General features: G+C 40.9%; 1 protein-coding gene across 1 annotated transcript; it reads left to right on the top strand.

Annotated features, from left to right (window-relative positions):
• Positions 1-2,391: 2,391 nt before the first annotated feature.
• Positions 2,392-17,224, top strand: LOC134609028 (protein QNR-71-like). The gene is made up of 11 exons (XM_063452374.1): positions 2,392-2,599; positions 7,932-8,084; positions 8,791-8,934; positions 9,014-9,178; positions 9,772-9,930; positions 10,211-10,558; positions 10,793-10,960; positions 11,170-11,266; positions 14,210-14,415; positions 15,543-15,633; positions 15,785-17,224. The coding sequence occupies exons 1-11, from the start codon at positions 2,524-2,526 to the stop codon at positions 15,933-15,935; spliced, it is 1,758 nt and encodes a 585-aa protein (XP_063308444.1). The 5' UTR covers positions 2,392-2,523; the 3' UTR covers positions 15,936-17,224.
• The last annotated feature ends 156 nt before the right edge of the window (positions 17,225-17,380 follow it).

Genomic DNA, 17,380 nt, shown 5'->3' with positions numbered 1-17,380 from the left:
TTATAGTTGCTGTCATTTTAAACGTATACATTTTTTTCTGCTCCATCTTGACTATATTTCTGCTCGTGAACGTCTGGCACCATAACCACTACAGAGTGCAGGAGTAGTTATGGTGCTTGTGTGTTCCTTTAACCACTAACCTCCTGGGTACTTTTATGACACACCGAGGTCTCAAAGGCAACACTAACAGCACCTATATAACAACATATAATGACATCTGCTTGGAGTGCTGCAGCACACTCTAGTTTGCCACCCTGTACCAGGCCTAACTTACATATGCTTTACTGTTAAATAATCTAAATGAAAAATGTACCACTAAATAAAAAGAACACCAATTGTTATTAAAAGTAGTTTTTACATTTTTATTAGGAAAAATAAAACATAAAAAAGCATGGTTTTGAAGAATAAGAGACCTTTGTTGTTAGTCAAAGTGCTTGAGAACAATTGAGAAAATATAGGGGGAGGCACCCAAATACTGCTTACATCATCATCACTATGATAAGAATTAAAAGTGCATTTACAATTTAAAGGGAAACTATAGACTAGTGATACAAAATTGTATTACTAGCTTATAGCACTCCCCTTGATCACCTGCCCCTCCCCTGAAGTGCAGAAAGGTTAAAAACCCTTTTGTCACCTCAATCCAGACTCCACCTTTGTTCATCCTCCCTGATGTTGGGGACCTAATGCGCATGCGCTACGAGTGCCGCAATTGCATAAAGACAACCCAACAGGAAAGCATTGAATCAATGCTTTCCTATGGAGTTTTAGCTGATGCTGGATGTCTTCATGCGTAGAGTGAGCCCACAAGTCGCCTAATGACCTGGAATCACCTCTAGAGGTGGAGTTATCCCTGCAAACTGATTATTGCAGTTTCTAAATAACTGCAATAATTACCATTGCAGGGTTAAACTGACAGGCGCAGTGCACTCAGACTACTTCATTAAGCTGAAGTGGTCTGGGTGCCTATAGTGTCCCTTTAAAGGAACACTATAGTTACAGAAATACAAACGTATTCCTGCCACTATAGCTGTGAAAACATTGTTTAGGTTCCCGGCCCCCCGTCAGCAAAGTAAAAGGTGAGCTTACATACCTTTATTCCAGCGCCGTGCAGGTCTCCTTGAGGTTGAGATCACCAAACGACAATATTAGTCAATCCAATGCTTTCCCATAGGAAAACATTGGGTCATTTTTGCGCACATGGTGCCAAGCAGCATCTCCTCATAGAGATGCCTTGAATCAATGCATCTCTATGAGGAACATTCAGTGCCTCCATGCAGACGCTGAATGCACTGACCCAGGAAGCACCTTTAGTGGTTGTGTGAGTGACTGCCACTAGAGGTGTTCCTATTCAACAATTTAAAGGACCACTCTAGGCACCCAGACCACTTCAGCTTAATGAAGTGGTCTGGGTGCCAGGTCCAGCTAGGGTTAACCCATTTTTTTTTATAAACATAGCAGTTTCAGAGAAACTGCTATGTTTATTAATGGGTTAAGCCTTCCCCCAAATCCTCTAGCGGTTGTCTCATTGACAGCCACTAGAGGCGCTTGCGTGATTCTCACTGTGAAAATCACAGTGAGAGTACGCAAGCGTCCATAGGAAAGCATTCTAAATGCTTTCCTATGCGACCGGCTAAATGCGCGGGCAGCTCTTGCCGCGCGTGCACATTCAGCAGACGGGGCGGAATGGAGGAGGGTCGGAGGCAGAGATCTCCCCGCCCAGCGCTGGAAAAAGGTAAGTTTTACCCCTTTTCCCCTTTCCAGAGCCGGGCGGGAAGGGACCCTGAGGGTGGGGGCACCCTCAGGGCACTCTAGTGCCAGGAAAACGAGTATGTTTTCCTGGCACTAGAGTGGTCCTTTAAACACTGCATTTTCTCTGAAAAGGCAGTGTATACATTAAAATGCCTGTAGGGACATACTATTCACACCATAAGCTGTAGTAGTTCTGGTGACTATAGTGTCCCTTTAAGGCCAAAATAGCAGAACTAGAAACATTCTCTGAGTCAGAGTTCCTACTTTAGTCTTTCATTTGAAGTTCTCTTTGAATCCCCAACAATGCTCAGTTTATTGAATAGCCCTGTTAATGTTTTCCATATTTCACTGAATTACATCTGTATTATTTTAATAATATGGAAAAAGTAATGTTTTAACTCCACCTTGGAGAGCCCCTTTAAAGATATGAGTGTTTTTTAATGATGGTGTTTGCCACAGAAAGGTAGGAGCAGCTGTGTTTTGTTTTCCAAGAGCACAGTAGTTATATCCCAAATTTGAACTGTATTGCAGAGATATGAGGCTGGTGAAAGTTAGGACTTGTATCAGTGACTCACAAGCACATGAGCTGGGAGGCTTGACTGAGAATCTGAAATCAGGCATCATTCCCTAATATTGTCACATGATGTCTACAGCCAGTTCATAACCAGGAGGGATGGGAGGCCTTGATTTCTATCTGCTCCAGCTGTGAGCAGCACAGCTCTTATTTAAAGGAGGTGTGAGGAGTCCCATGCATTGAATTAGTTTGTCAGAATGAAGAAGGATCTTGTATTGGGAGGGTTGGTGCTGCTCAGCCTTTGGCTGATCTCAGGAATCCAGGCTGTAAAACGTGAGTATCTTGGAGACATGTGAGGGGAGAGTTATCAAAGCAAAACATTCTGTTTAGGTGCACAGTGCTAAATATTGAGACAATACTGATTTAGTCTATTTGTCAATTTAATAGCAACAGTTTTTTGTTTATTTTGAGGAAATAATCCCTGAATGGTGGTGTATAAAATATGCAATTTACATTTTGGTCATCTTATTACAATTTGGAAAGGGGGTTATATTTACTGCCCATTTAAAACCTCCTAAGTGTCCCTATTTGGGTGTGAGTCACTATTTTATTTGTCCAAGTTCCTTTTCCTAATGTAACTTTAAACAAAAAAAAAATTCTGATGCTTTATTGTAAATGTCTGCAACCGTGTTCAACAGCAATGTCTATTTAAACTACAATAAGTGTGGACCTCAGTCTCTCTAATCTAGACAAACTGTTCTTTATTTTACTTGCCTATAATTTCTTAGTACATTGTTCACACCCCGACCTAAAAGTGTCCGTCTTTGCCCATTTTGAAATGTTGGGAGGTTTGGAATGCTATGAACTCTTTACAATACTAAGTACTCTAAGTGTTAGTGATTATTTATTTCACGGTTCTACATTAATAACTACACTATGTAGTGTCATTATAGCACTCAGTGATCCAAGTTTCTGTGGGGGTTATTGTACAATCATGTTACTTACAGGTAGCGTTGCCAGGTCTGCCATGATTCCTGGACATATCATTCCTGTGCTATTTGGCACCATGTAAAAAAAATACTGGCCTTCTACATATAACCGTTATGTGCTAGTTAGTAAGTGGAAGTCATGCAATATAAACCGACTTGGAAAGGAGTAATTAACAAAAATAAAATGAACTTTCCATTCTACAAGGCAGGCTGCAAGTGAAGTGGTCTATCCATGTGTAGGTTTTTAACTCCCAGTGACTGCCTGGAAGTCGTGGTAACAGCCCTTATGGAATGCTACGTCCACAACATCTGGCCAAAGCAGTGCTAGCACTATCAGGATTCCCAGCGTTTCACACGTTGGTAAATCTACAGTTAAACTTCAATTTTAAGGCCAAAATAGCTGAACTGGAAAATACTAAATAAGTCGTGCTTACCATTCATCTTCTCTCTAAAACTACACAATTCTTACTCTAGTGAATAACTGAAAATATTTGATACTACGCTGTATGTGAATTTTCTTTCACTAGTGAATTGGTTTAATCCTTCCAGACCTTTGTATGTTTACTGATCAAACTAGTGGACTCTAGATAAGACCCCCACGAGTGCCCTTTTCTAATCCTATGTATTATCACAAAAGGAATATTCCACACCCTAAAGCACTACAGCTTGCAACATGGTTTTTTTTTTTTGTTTTTAATCCGCAATACAACAAAGTGTGGTGAATATGAGGACACTAGAAATTTATTAAAGGAACACTCCACTGCCCACATACAACAATTTACTGTTTAGTAGATGTCCTTCAAAACATGTCTGCATCAAATTCTGTATCTTTAAAGCAGTTCTTTCCTCTGCGCTGGGGAAGAGGAGAGGGTTAGCAGTGTCTATCAGACTAGCCAATGCAGTTCAATTAGAAGTCTGTGCAAGGCAGGTGCTCTGGGCACTTGCTGCCTCTTTAATTTAATTCCACTGAGCTAAACAAACCAGGAAGTAACAGGTGCAGTTGTCTGAAAGCAAGGGGAGTTACTATTAAAACCTGCACTTTTTGTAAAAATGGAAAACACCTTTTCATACTTAAAAGAACACTATAGTCACCTAAACAACTTCAGCTTAATGAAGCAGTCTTTAGTGTTTAGATCAGGGATAGGCAACCTTCGGCACTCCAGATGTCTTGTACTACATCCCCCTTAATCCTTGCACTCATATTGCTGGCAAAACATCTGGAGTGCCGAAGGTTGCATATACCTGGTATAGATCATGCCTCTCAAGTTTTACTGTATAATTCACTGCCATTTAGGAGTTAAATCACTTTTGTTTCTGTTTATGCAGCACTTGCCACACCTCCCCTGGCTATGATTGACAGAGCCTGCATGAAAAAAACTGGTTTCACTTTCAATCAGATGTAATTTACTTTAAACAATTGTATCTCCTGCTCTGTAAAGTGAATTACATACAGGAGTCTCTTGCGTGGTCTAGCAAGCTATTAACATAGCAGGGGATAAGAAAATGTAAATAGAGCTTGCATAAACAGAAACAATAAATACTTTTAGATGACTCTCTCTCTTTGACTCCTAAATGGAATTAACCTCCCTGGCGGTATGATTATGTCAGGAATTTTGTACCAAAAGCGGTACCCTTTTTTTGCATGGACATTTGGTGTTATGTATTGTAGGCCAGTAATTACTTTCTTAAACCTGACCAAAAGTACTCTCAGATGTGAAAGTTCTAAACATAAAATCATGAATTATAATCTCATAAATAATATAATTTTATTCAATAATGTAATAAATAATGAAATTTGTCAAACAAAGAAAATTCAGTAAACATCCTGGGTGTGGTAAATTTTGAAACCTGGGACTGCACATAGACCGACATCACAATCAGGGCAATGGAATCTGGTTTCCTTTAGGATTTTTTTTCCATTGCTATCTCGCTTTGAGCAGCAAACTACGCACATCCTTGTAGGTGCTGCCTTTTTTGCGGTTGGCGGGATGTAATCCATAAAGTGACGACCAGTCAGGCGTTCTGGGTTGAAAACGTCAACAGCACGACGTCCAGATCTGTTCACGGCCACTGATGCCGTTTGGTAGTTAACAAAAATCCGCTCCGCCACCTTCCAGATAAAGTCAGAATGAACAAGAGGCTTGTCACTCTTTCCTCTGTGCAGTATATAGGCATTCCAGAGGCATTGTTCCAGTAGATGCCTGAAGATTTTTTTTGTAATATTTTTTTTGTTTCCGCATAGCCGGATAAAATGTCATCGCCTGATCAGCTCTATCGACTCCTCCCATGGTGTTGTTGTAGTCAATCACAAGTTGTGGCTTCATGACATCTTTCCCACCTCTTGTGTGGACCATGGCAGTGGAGGTGTTATGCACTGTACTCATTAGGCATACGTCTTTTTTGTCACGCCAACGCATTGCCATCATCTTTCCTTTCTGCCAGGCAACCATTTCTCCTGGTTTCAGTTTTTTCTTGGCAAACATAGATGGCAGGTCACGTCGGTTGGCCCTAACGGTTCCATATCCATCAGTCTTGTGTTTTATCAGAAACTCGTACAGCTCAGGCGATGTGTAAAAGTTGTCCGTTGTCACACAATACCCCTGATTCAGCAATGGCTCAAGCAGTGTAAGGACTGATGACGTTGCCATCCCATAGCCGCTGTACCTGGGTTGAATTGTGTTCCTTTACCGGTGTATATGACGGAATTCCATATATAGCCAGTGGCAGACTCGCAGAGCATATAGGATTTTATTCCAAACCGTGCTCTCTTGGATGCAATGTATTGAATCCAGCTGAGGCGTCCCTTGTAAGCCATCAGACTTTCATCAATGCTGATGTCTCTATCTGGCACATAGGCCTGCTGGAAATTTTTTAGGATCATTTGGTATACTTCCCAGATCTTCTTGAGTTTTGGCGCTGGATGTGTGGCTTCGTCAAATTCCTCGTTGTTGGTGAAGTGCAAATTCTTCATTATGAGGGAAAATCGGTACTCAGACATGATGGTGCCAAAAAATGGGGTTGCCAGCCATTTTTTGGTAGTCCAGTACCATTTCGGCAGGGGTTTCCCCACCACCCCATGAAGTATTAGCCCCAGAAACTTCCAGATGTCCTCTTTAGTCACCGGTTCCCATTTTCTGTTCCTGGAAAACTTGCTATGCAGAGTAGCTGACTGCTGCTCGTTGTAGCGATTTGTCTCCGTGACAATCTTTTCAATGACGTCATCTGTGAGAAATAATTTTAGGTATGCCAAAGGATCATTGTGCTCAACGTCTACCTTCATCCCAGGTGATCCAGTAAACGGAAATCTTGGCGGCGGTACCTCATCCATACCGCAATCAATAAGGCACCAAGTGCGCACATCACTGAGCTAGGGTGCAGAATCGTCGCTGTCGACACTTCTCTGGTCACTGTCAGAGTCGGATGACGAATCTTGCCACGAATCGCTATCGCAGTCGCTCAATTCTGCGAGGGGCTCTGTGTCGCTGTCACTCATCTGATCCAAACCTGCTTTGGAGATGCTAAAGTGACGCTTTGATGCCATGGTAAAAAATTTATTTTATGGGCAGAAATTACAGCAAAAAGGGCAGGCAGGGCAGTGTAGGATGATCAAATTTCAAATCTGAGGTGATACTGTGTCAAATCTGAGGTGATACAATGTAATCTGACAGGATTTCACTGTATCACTTAACTTTATGATTGTGTCACTTTTATGTTTGAAACATTTGAATTATCCGCCCCCATGAGCCTCTGCGGCTCAGACGGAACCAGGCAGTCAGATGGAGGCATCCGCCGGGGCTCTCACCGGCAATCACAGCGCGGGGACATCACTTGATCGCAAGGAGAAGGTAAGGAGACTCCGCTGCCAGCTCTGTTATCTACCCCGAGCGTGACTCGGGGTTACCGCTTCTGGCAGCAAAAATTAACCCCGAGGTTAAGCAGTGGGGCATGTTCTATACACCAAAACTGCTTCATTAAGTTAAAGTTGTTTTGGTGCCTATAGTGTCCCTTTACTCCTTAAAGGGACACTACTTACTGAAATGCTTTCAGTCCATTTTTCTGTGTAATGGATAAACTCTTAACAGTGCCCCTTTAAGATCTCCCGGCAGCACATAAATGTATTGCTACTATTCTTATCCCATGGGTAAAGCAAACTATTGAAAGATGCATATTTCAAACCAGTCTATACATTTATAGAAACTGTTAACATAGCATAACTTAAATTCTATTACAGGGATGCTATTGTTAAACAGGCACATTAGTTGAATATAATGGTATGGTTATTGAAAGACTATACACACCTTTCTTGGCTGGTCTGTAGAAAGTTGTATATCTTAAGGGGAATAATACGTACAACCAAATGTACATCTAACTTATCTTTGTTTAGATAAGTGATAGGAAACCTTTGACATTCCAGATGTTGTAGACTTTCTCCCATAATGCCAGCAAAGTATTAAAGGCAATTTCAATAAATTGTTTCAAATGTGCATCTTCAGAAGCCCAGAGAGGAAAGGAATTTAAAATAAAAATCTATTAATACATGGCCTCTCTGGGCTGCTGAAGGTTGTTACACCTGGTCTAGATGGCAACATAAAACAGATTCTCTTTAGACCAGTATTTTGGCCTTTATAAACCTGGCTCTACAAGTTTGCTCATTGAGTGGTAACCATGTTTTATAGGATTTCAGGATGTCATGTTTCATGGAAAGCAGTCGAATGACCAAGGACATAATAGCCAGATTCGTGGATGGTCTCCTGACAGGACCACCTGGGATGAGCAGCTTTATCCTGCCTGGAAAGCTGGAGATGCCAGATGGGAAAACTGCTGGAGAGGTAAATCAACCTTCTACTGACCTCAACCCTTCTGGACTAACTAGCTATTTACGATGATGATCAAACACTCTATTACACAAACCCCAAACAGATCAACTCCTCAGGAGTTGGTGAATATAGTAAAATTACCTTGTGAAAAGGGAATTTATTTTAGAAATCTACCTGATTTAATACATGGCATGCACTCTACACTTCCAGATATCCTCTGGTCAAAACCATAGACTTTCTATACTACTCTTTAGGGTTACTTCTTAATTGGAGCATGTCTAAGCTTTTTATAATCCAGATTAACTAACAGCGCACATGTAAAAAAAATAATAAATGTTATAACTTTTTTACAAGGCAACTTAAAATCACCCATCTGGCAAACCATTATGTGGATTCAGTTCCACCATATGGCCATATTGTGTTAATTTGTCTCCCACGTGGAATTAATGCAGGACCCACTGATATTGGGGTACTGTGAAGTAGTAGTGCCATTAACAGAATATGGCCATATGGTGGAACTGAATCCCCATATTTGTTTATCTGAGAGGTGGTTTTCAAGTAGCCTTGTAAAATAAAAAAAATTGCGTGCAACGTTCCTTAATCTGTATTGTGTATAAATTTTGGTCACTACAGCAGCACCATTCCTGCAAAATACATTTAGTGTGTGCTCCAACTTCATTTTGTCTTTACTATATAACTTTGTATTTTTCTTCTGTAGGTGGCAAGGTGGAGGCTCTCTTGACCAGTGACAGCCCAGCGCTGATAGGGTCAAACATTACCTTTGCTGTGACTCTGCGGTTTCCCAGATGCCAAAAAGAGAATGATGATGGTGACATAGTATATGATGGAAAATGCAGAAATGGTACGTAGGGCTCAGCATAGGAGTGTTAATAAGGCTAGTTATATCACTATTTGTATCTTTAACATCCTTAATATATTAGACTCTTCTAGCTACCAAGATCAGTATGTTTACAACTGGACCAAATGGGTAGATGACTGCAATGAAGGAAATTGCACCTTTCTCAATAAGTTTCCAGATGGCCGTCCTTTCCCTCATCACCCTGACTGGAGGAGGAGGAACTTTGTATATGTCTTCCAGACCCTGGGTGAGACCCAATGCAGACATTCTAATACTTATTGCATTATCTACTGGTAGCAGCAAAATTAACTCATGATTGTAACCAACTTGTGTGGTGTTGGTAATTTAGTATGGGGTTAAGGAGGACATATAGGCACAGATGGCAGCTACTATAATGGTAACACTCAGTATTGTAATTCTCTGGGATTTAAGGTGCTGCTCAGCCTGGGTGTAGAGCTCCCAGACTACAGATGTGATCTCTGCATTGCTAGTTCAATACAGAAACTAACTGGTGAATTCTGAGTAGTACAGGATTCTAAATCTAGACTTATCCATTAAAGTAAGGGGCAGATCATATCTGTTACCATCAACGTAAAAAACTGATATATGGCTAATGGATAAAGTTCAGACAGTTGCCAATTCATGTTATGGTTAATCCTAAACTGCATGTCTCGAGTGACTGTTTAGTATGTTCATGGAAAGCACTTACCTTTACAAAATGTATTCTAGGTAAAGTTCAAAAATCTATATAATTGGGTAATGTCTAGGGTGTTAAAGCCTGATTCTTGGTAGACCTTCACTGCTGTTCAACAAACACCTACCCACTACTTGTATTTTCAGGTCAGTACTATGCACTGTGTGGGAGATCCTCTGCAGTCCTATCCATCAATACAACAAACCTCACCGCTGGCACACAGATGATGGAAGTGTCTGTGTATAGAAGGGATCGAAGACGGCACTATCCAGTTGCTAAAGCAAGTGCAATGTACATTGTGACAGGTAACTACTAAGCTGATCTTGATGATCCTAGGTTACATGTTCTGGTATTGTCTCTGGTCTAGAAATGTATTCCGATAACTAGTAGTGTGACTCTGCTAGTTTAGAACTTGCAGCAGTAACCGGTTTGTCTTTACCACTAATCAAAGGCCCAAACTCTTCCACTGAACCTAATTGTCACTGCATCCTCCTACATGTATTGTATTGGTTCCATCTGTGAATTTTTAAAATGTATATTGTGTGCATACTCTTTTGGATGTAAATCTCCTTTCCTCCTTTTTAGAACAAATCCCTCTCTACGTGAACATTTCCCAGAAGAATGATCGCAATTCCTCAGACAAGATCTTTATTAAGGATTCTCCTATAACCTTTGATGTCAAGCTTCATGATCCAAGTCACTACCTTGCCAAATCAGCTGTGTCCTTCAACTGGACATTTGGGGATGGAAGTGGGTCCTTTGTTTCCAATAATCCCTTTTCTAGTCACACCTATACTCTGTTGGGAAACTTCAGCCTTAATCTGACTGTGAAAGCTGCCATTCCTGGACCCTGCAAGCCAGTTACAACCACTCCTTTCATTCCAACAACCTACCTTTCTACTACCACAGCTCCAGTGACCAGCAATACCACAGGTACAGAACAGAAATATTAGAGAATTTATTTCGTATTAATTGCAATCAAGCTTGTTACAAGGGCTGAAATCCATATTCCTTGAAATTTATTAGAATGTCAACGGACTGTTCTTTGATATTTACATATTTAAAGATATTCCCTTGTGCTGCACTACTTCTGTAGACCCGCTTTTGATGGTTTGTCATGCAATATATCAAACTTGTGACACAGTAAAATTCTTCACTCCTCAACAGGCAACTCTACAGACCTTCCCTTCACTGAGACTGCATTTGTGACAACTGAAGGTTCCAACATTACTACTGCTCCTACTACTGAAACTACTACACACATACAAACCACTCCAGCTGCTGGCTGTTTCATTGATCGTTATGGCTATTACAAAACAAACATTAGAATTGTGGGTAAGTAAATGGTTAAACAGGTGGCTCCTAACCCAGTCCTCAAGGCACCCCTACCAGTCCAGTATTTTAGAAAACTCCTTTGACGCACCTGGGTAATTCCAAAATCCTGGACTAATAGGGGTACCCTGAAGACTGGTTTGGAAACCACTGGGTTAAATTACTTCGTATTTCTTTATTGTATCATGCTTAAATAAAACCTTATTTTGCAGATGGTATCTTGGAGGTGAATATTGTAGAGATGACAAATGTGTCTCCATCTGAAGCTCAAAATGCTTTTATAGACTTTGTCGTGGCTTGCCAAGGAAGGTAATGTAATCCTCAATTAATATATGGGTTGGTCTTAAACTCTGAAGCTGTAACCCTTGTTTTTGACGTATGGGTTGTCCTTTCTAATTGGGACAAGCATCTGCAAGATGGGTGATAAAGAAAAGGGCTTCCCCTGGCAAACCCACCTCAGTTCATCCTTGTCCCAGCATGGGACTGATCAAGCGTATGTTGAAGGTGAGGCACACAGGTTGCAGTCTGGGGGAGGGAGCCCAATAGCCACCCAGGTGGTAGGCTGAGTGGCATGGCTCAATCTGTGGAAGTTTAACTCTGCACAGAGTATGTTCCAGGTTGGTGAGTATGGGCGGGCCGTGGGACTCCATTGTTGTGCACAGTGGTGGAATGCACACGCAGGTGGTGGTGTGATCCACCAAAGTTCCAGGTGCACTATTGCACTTGTGGGAAACCGCCAAGTGTGGATTGCTGTGCTGTTCCCTCTGGCAGCAGGAAGCTTGTCAGAAGGGTTCCCTGTGTCACCAACCCCCATGGCTCAGAGGTTTTCAAGGTCAGATTAGCTGATCTCTGATTTGAAATCTGTCCTGATTAAAATTGCAAGTTATGGATGGAATTGTTTTGCAGAAACTGGACTCTGTGCAAAATGGACTGTACACTGTGGAATGCCTCTGGTATACAAGGCTTTTGCTTATTGTATCTGTACTACTCCCCTTAATATGGTTCTTGGGTTTATAAAGATGAACAAGGTGCTGCAATTTCTTGGGTAAAAATTAAGCAGAGAATATGCAATCCTAATTCCTATCTTTGAATGCTTTGTCAGCTGATGTTCCACAGAGACTGAAGAGAAGCGTCCTTTGATTATTTCTGTCTGGTTCATCATACTGGAGTTGGTTCCCACCTGATGTACTGAGAAGGTTCATTAGGAATGAATCCGTCATGGGGCAAGATAAATCTGCTAAACTTTAATGAGGGTTATCTGTTGCTAGACTGCTGGATTTCAGTATGGGTCTTTGCTGGCAGGTGCAGCGGTGTCCATAAAATTATAACTTTGTTTAGAATCGTTAATGGAGGTTATTGAAGTCTCCTGATAGGCAGCTTGTCAGTTTCCTGTTTTATTGTGATTGTCACATACTTTATATTGATTTGACAAAGACGACAAGATCATGGGTTGATCTACTGTTTCCCTTATATTCTGGTGGCTAAAGCTTGGACGGCAGATCAGCGTCATTTTCAGTCCCCAGTTTAATCCCATTAGGTAAAGGGTATCTTTTATAACCATTTCGAAAAATGAAATTTGGAGGCATTATCCTGCATTTCTATACAAAGTGTGGATAGCGCAGTGGGTTTAGACCTTGTTCACAGGTTCATTCTGCTGCAGGGTTAACTCTGCACTTCATTCCTTTGAGGTAGATGACTGGAGTACCATTCAATGGAGTCTCTTAATATTCTCCCCCCCCCCCGTTGCATTTGGGAACCTGTGTGTGTATATATCTAAATGTCTCTTGCCTGGCTTTTAAGTAGAACCTACTTGCAATAACTGATTTCTTGATCTAGTTAAAGAGGGCACCGCTTGCTCTCTTCAAATCCATAATCTTCCGCACATCTGATTCTCTATTTACAGAAACCGTGTTCCTGTTAGATTCAAGGAGTTTGAGATTTGGTTCTGTAAACCATGAAGATGATTGGGTTCCTCAGGAATTTCCTGACTGTCAATCTCTGATCATTTGTTTAAACCGGTTATGAATTTAAATTAATTGGTTACTCTCCTGAGGTTCAGAATTCCCTTATATCCCTGTTGCGGCCCCTCAAGAAGTTTTCTGAAAATACACCATAAGTGGATTGAAGAGATTTCATTGCTCTTCAAAACACTCCCATAACTTTTTTTCTTTTTTTGGGGGTGAAGTCCGTCCTTTCAGCCTATAGTAGTAATTTTCACCACAGGCTGGGTCACTTGTCTAAACTCTCATGTACCAGTGTTCTTGGTCCTAAGAAAAATAGTCCACTAATTTCAGAGCTCTTAAGGCGGTTCTTCACTCCCCTCACCATTCAGATCTTGGTTGATTGAGGGACCTATTACAATGTGGTCAGACTACAACACTGTTTCCCACATATCAACAGACAGGGTGGTGCCAGAGGCAAGGTCTGTTTCAGCTATGTAACAAAACAGTGTACTGGGCACAGGATCTCTGGGAGGTACTCTCTCCATTCCACTCTTGATGTGTCGACAATGTAATCACCTACAACTTCAGCAAAATTGGGTTCAAGAGTAATGGTCTATAGGTCAGATCATATTCAGTCTAGAGATCTGTAGTGCCCGGATAGACCTTATGGCAAAGAACATGAAGATTCTCAGGTTTGTCTCTGTACAGGACAGTTAACATGTAATAGTTAATCTATCTAAGGTGGGTTTTTAGTGTTTTTTTTCCCTATAGATTGTTCCCAAGACAGACAGAGCAGTGGTTCTGCCAATCTTTCCGTATTGTACATTCACTAGCCAGTTTTTCAGCCTTGGTGGAGATGACTTTCAATTTTGGAGATCTTCCGATGTCAAACACTTCTGGTAGACAGGAATTCCTGCTGGAAGCATTGAATAGGTTCTTATTGACAGTAGGGCAACTGCTTGGTGGATACTTCATCTCATGAGTCAGAGTCCTCTTGTTGCGTATAATCTTCTAGTTGTTCCGCATATAACTTTTACACTAAGATTTGGGTAGAGTTTCTATATATTTTTTTTTTTTAATTTAAATATGGTGGCAGTACAAATCTCCCCTCTAAATTACAATTTTGCTTAAGTGTGTAGTCCTGCTACAACTGAGATGAGTTTGCCAGAGGAAGCCCTTTATAGGGTAAAGGAGGGACTTTTCTTAATCCCCTATCTAGCAAATGCTTGTCCCAATTAGAAGCACAACCCATACGCACTGCCACCATCGGAAGAGAAAATTATAAGGAAAATTTGTTTTCACCCTCTAGTATACCCACTGATGCCTGCACTATAATCTCGGACTCCACATGCACAATTCCACAAAACGAAGTCTGTGATGAGGTAGTGACTACTGATGAATGTTTGGTGACTCTAAGAAGAGCCTTTACAGGACCAGGAACCTATTGTGTGAATATTACACTGGGTGATGATGCAAGCCTGGCTCTTGCAAGTACCCTTGTTTCTGTGAGTGAAGGTGAGTAAAGCCACTGGGTCCACATGAACTGTGAGTACATCAGAAGCAGACCTGAAGAGACTGAGTCCCAGTAACACTTCAGATATCTGCTAATACATAAAGGTGAAGGACAATCCTCAATTTATGCATTGCAGCACATAGTGATCTCTGATCACTTGTGAATGGGAATCCACACTGTAGTAGAGCAGCCTATCCTTGAGTTGTACCTGGTCAGCTTTGTCCCCACTGGAACCCAGGGAAGCCACCCATACTGCTAGATATACACAGAGCTGCAGAATAACCCTCCCCTAATACAAACCCGCAACACCACTGGCAATCCACATGCAATACCCCACACATACACTAACAAATACACAATGTGACATATCCATTCACGTGCCCCCCATACACTGCCCACAATCATGGGTACACCATACCACAAACTACTCATGAACATATACAATATAATGGCTCATATACACAAATACAATGATACAAAGCAACTGCAGTATAATAAAAGCGGAACATCTTTAAACACCTTAATTTAAAAAAAAAAATAGGACTGGCACACTAAGGGACATCACAATCTTATTTCGGCACAGTGCTGCTAAAAGGTTGCTTACCACTGGTCTAGGATATGGACTCTTGCATTGGCACTGAGTCGTGGCGGTCATTCAGAGCCGTTGCCTACTAAACCTCATGTAACTTATTCAGTCAATCATGTGACAAACTAAAGAGGCCTATAGCTCCTTGGAGAAGTACTCTCTGCTCTTAAATATGCAGAATTGTGGAGTAGATACTGTAGCCAGTGAGAGCTCATTTGGTAAATTCTCTGGCTGCAGAGCCTGTTCAAAAACGAAAGGTCACTGGTTAACTCTGCCTCTTCTCCTTTCGAGGTGGCTAAATGAGTACCATCAATTGGGTAGTAATAGCTGCTGATTAGGTTAATTCTGAGTGCGCAGAAGTGCTTGGAGTCTCACTGGGAGAAGGGAGCAGTATAAATGATAGGAACCGATCAGATGGGTAAGCATAACACTAGGTTTCTAAAAATCCTTTAATCACAATGGTCCATGTTTTATCATTAAATTGGAGAATTTACAATTTTTTTATTTTTTTTTTTTGTAACCACTAAAATGTATGTATTTTAGGAACTGGCACACCTGCACCAGTAAAAGAGATCCTTATTTACCTGGGCATTTTGGCTGTTGTTGCTGTAGCTGTTGGTGCCCTCTTGTACAAGTAAGTGTACTTACGAGTTGTGCATTGTGAATCTTCATAACTGAACTCTAATATTTGTAGATTAACACTACAACTCTAAAATTGTATTTTCTCTCTAAGGGAGTTGGAAGAAATGGTTCTTCCATAATGTAACACAATCTGTTTATTACAGGAAATATAAAGGCTACAAACGCATTGATGCAGCTTACCATGACAGTACCAATGAAGGGTTAAGTGTGACCTTCAACCAAATAAAATCGAGTCTTCTAAAAAGAAATGATGAGCACCACCCCCTTCTGAAGACCAAGGCTGGTGTCATATAATCTGTAATGGGCCTCATGTTCTGATTAGGATGCTGTTGACAATCTGTATCAGGAACTCTTAAATAAAATTACTTAATTACTACTGTAGATATTTCTTTAGGCTTGAACTACTGATATTGTCAAATATTCTAGGTGTTCTTTGATTTGATGGTTATGTGTTCCAACTTCTTTCAGTTTCTGTAGCTAAAACCTGTTGTAAAGACTCTGTAAAGAATTCTGCTAAGTCGAATACTTGGGTACACATAATGCGAATTTGAACAAAGTTGCACTTTGACACTGCAACTTATTGTTACAATGGCTTGAAGCTAGAAAAAGACACAGGTTAGCTAGATTTCCTTATTCAGGTCTTTGCTCTGCTAGAAACATGGGCACAGACTGAAACTAGAATCGTATGCATGATCGAACTTGACATGGACTACTGTAGGGTTTTGTCAAATTGTGTTAATGATGACATTGGTGGGGTAGGAAAACCTCAGACTTGTGGTATATGGCGAGTGGGTACTGGTATGAGAAGGCAAAGAGACATTGCATATTCTAAATGTGATCTCCTCTTTCAAGCCATGTCCAGCAACTTAGTTTGTGCTGTTTTTAAGAAGGCCAGGATGTCAACTGGTAGAATGCCTCAAAAGAGAATGTTAAGCTTTAATGGTTCTTCTGTACAGATCTGGTTCATATATTGTTACTCTGTATATCTCACCACTCCTATCTGACTCAAGCAACTACGCTACAATAGCATTAAAACCCAGACAGATCTGCCACATCAGGCTTGTTCTCTGATGCTTTCACTAACTGGACAATGGTAAGCCTGTCTGTGAGGCACTGCCTTCTAGTACCCTGCCCATCCCATAATCTGATGCAACCTACCATACTGATTAAACTCAGAAATAGACTTAACCTCTGCTTGTAACTTCCTTATCTAACACTGCGTTACTTGCTAGCAGTCTCATCAGATAACCATGGTAAAAAGTTGGAACCCCTCACTACTTCACATGTGGTGGTTATGGTGGAGTCCCCTTGCACCACTAAAATGTCAAACCAGTCTTGATTAGTTATGACACAAAGTACTTGTTCCTTAATCGGGGACCCTGAAAGTGGTGAAAGTATAGCAGTCTCAGCTGATTTATATGATGCCAAGCAACTCTGCATCATATTATATTTTTGTTATGATGCATGTCAAGTGTAATCATCTGTTGGTATTGTGTGCATTTCTCAGTAACTCCTAATTTATAAACTGCTTAATATTGTACAGTACACAAGAATCTAAAATAAACTGGAGCAAATTCTTGTCATCTTTATATGCTTGGTGAAGTGTGTATTCAGGAGCATAGTCTTATGCCACAAGGCAAAATCTGAATGACAAGTACACCTTGTTCAGTACATTCGGGTGGGGGAGAGGGGTTTTACTAACTTCTCTGTGGTTCATATCTGGGGAATCAACTATATTT

Source organism: Pelobates fuscus, chromosome 4 (genome assembly GCF_036172605.1).
Source record: "Pelobates fuscus isolate aPelFus1 chromosome 4, aPelFus1.pri, whole genome shotgun sequence".
Lineage (NCBI taxonomy): Eukaryota > Metazoa > Chordata > Amphibia > Anura > Pelobatidae > Pelobates > Pelobates fuscus.
The sequence above is the reverse complement of the archived record's forward strand: the minus strand, read 5'-3'. Positions and strand labels throughout refer to the sequence as shown.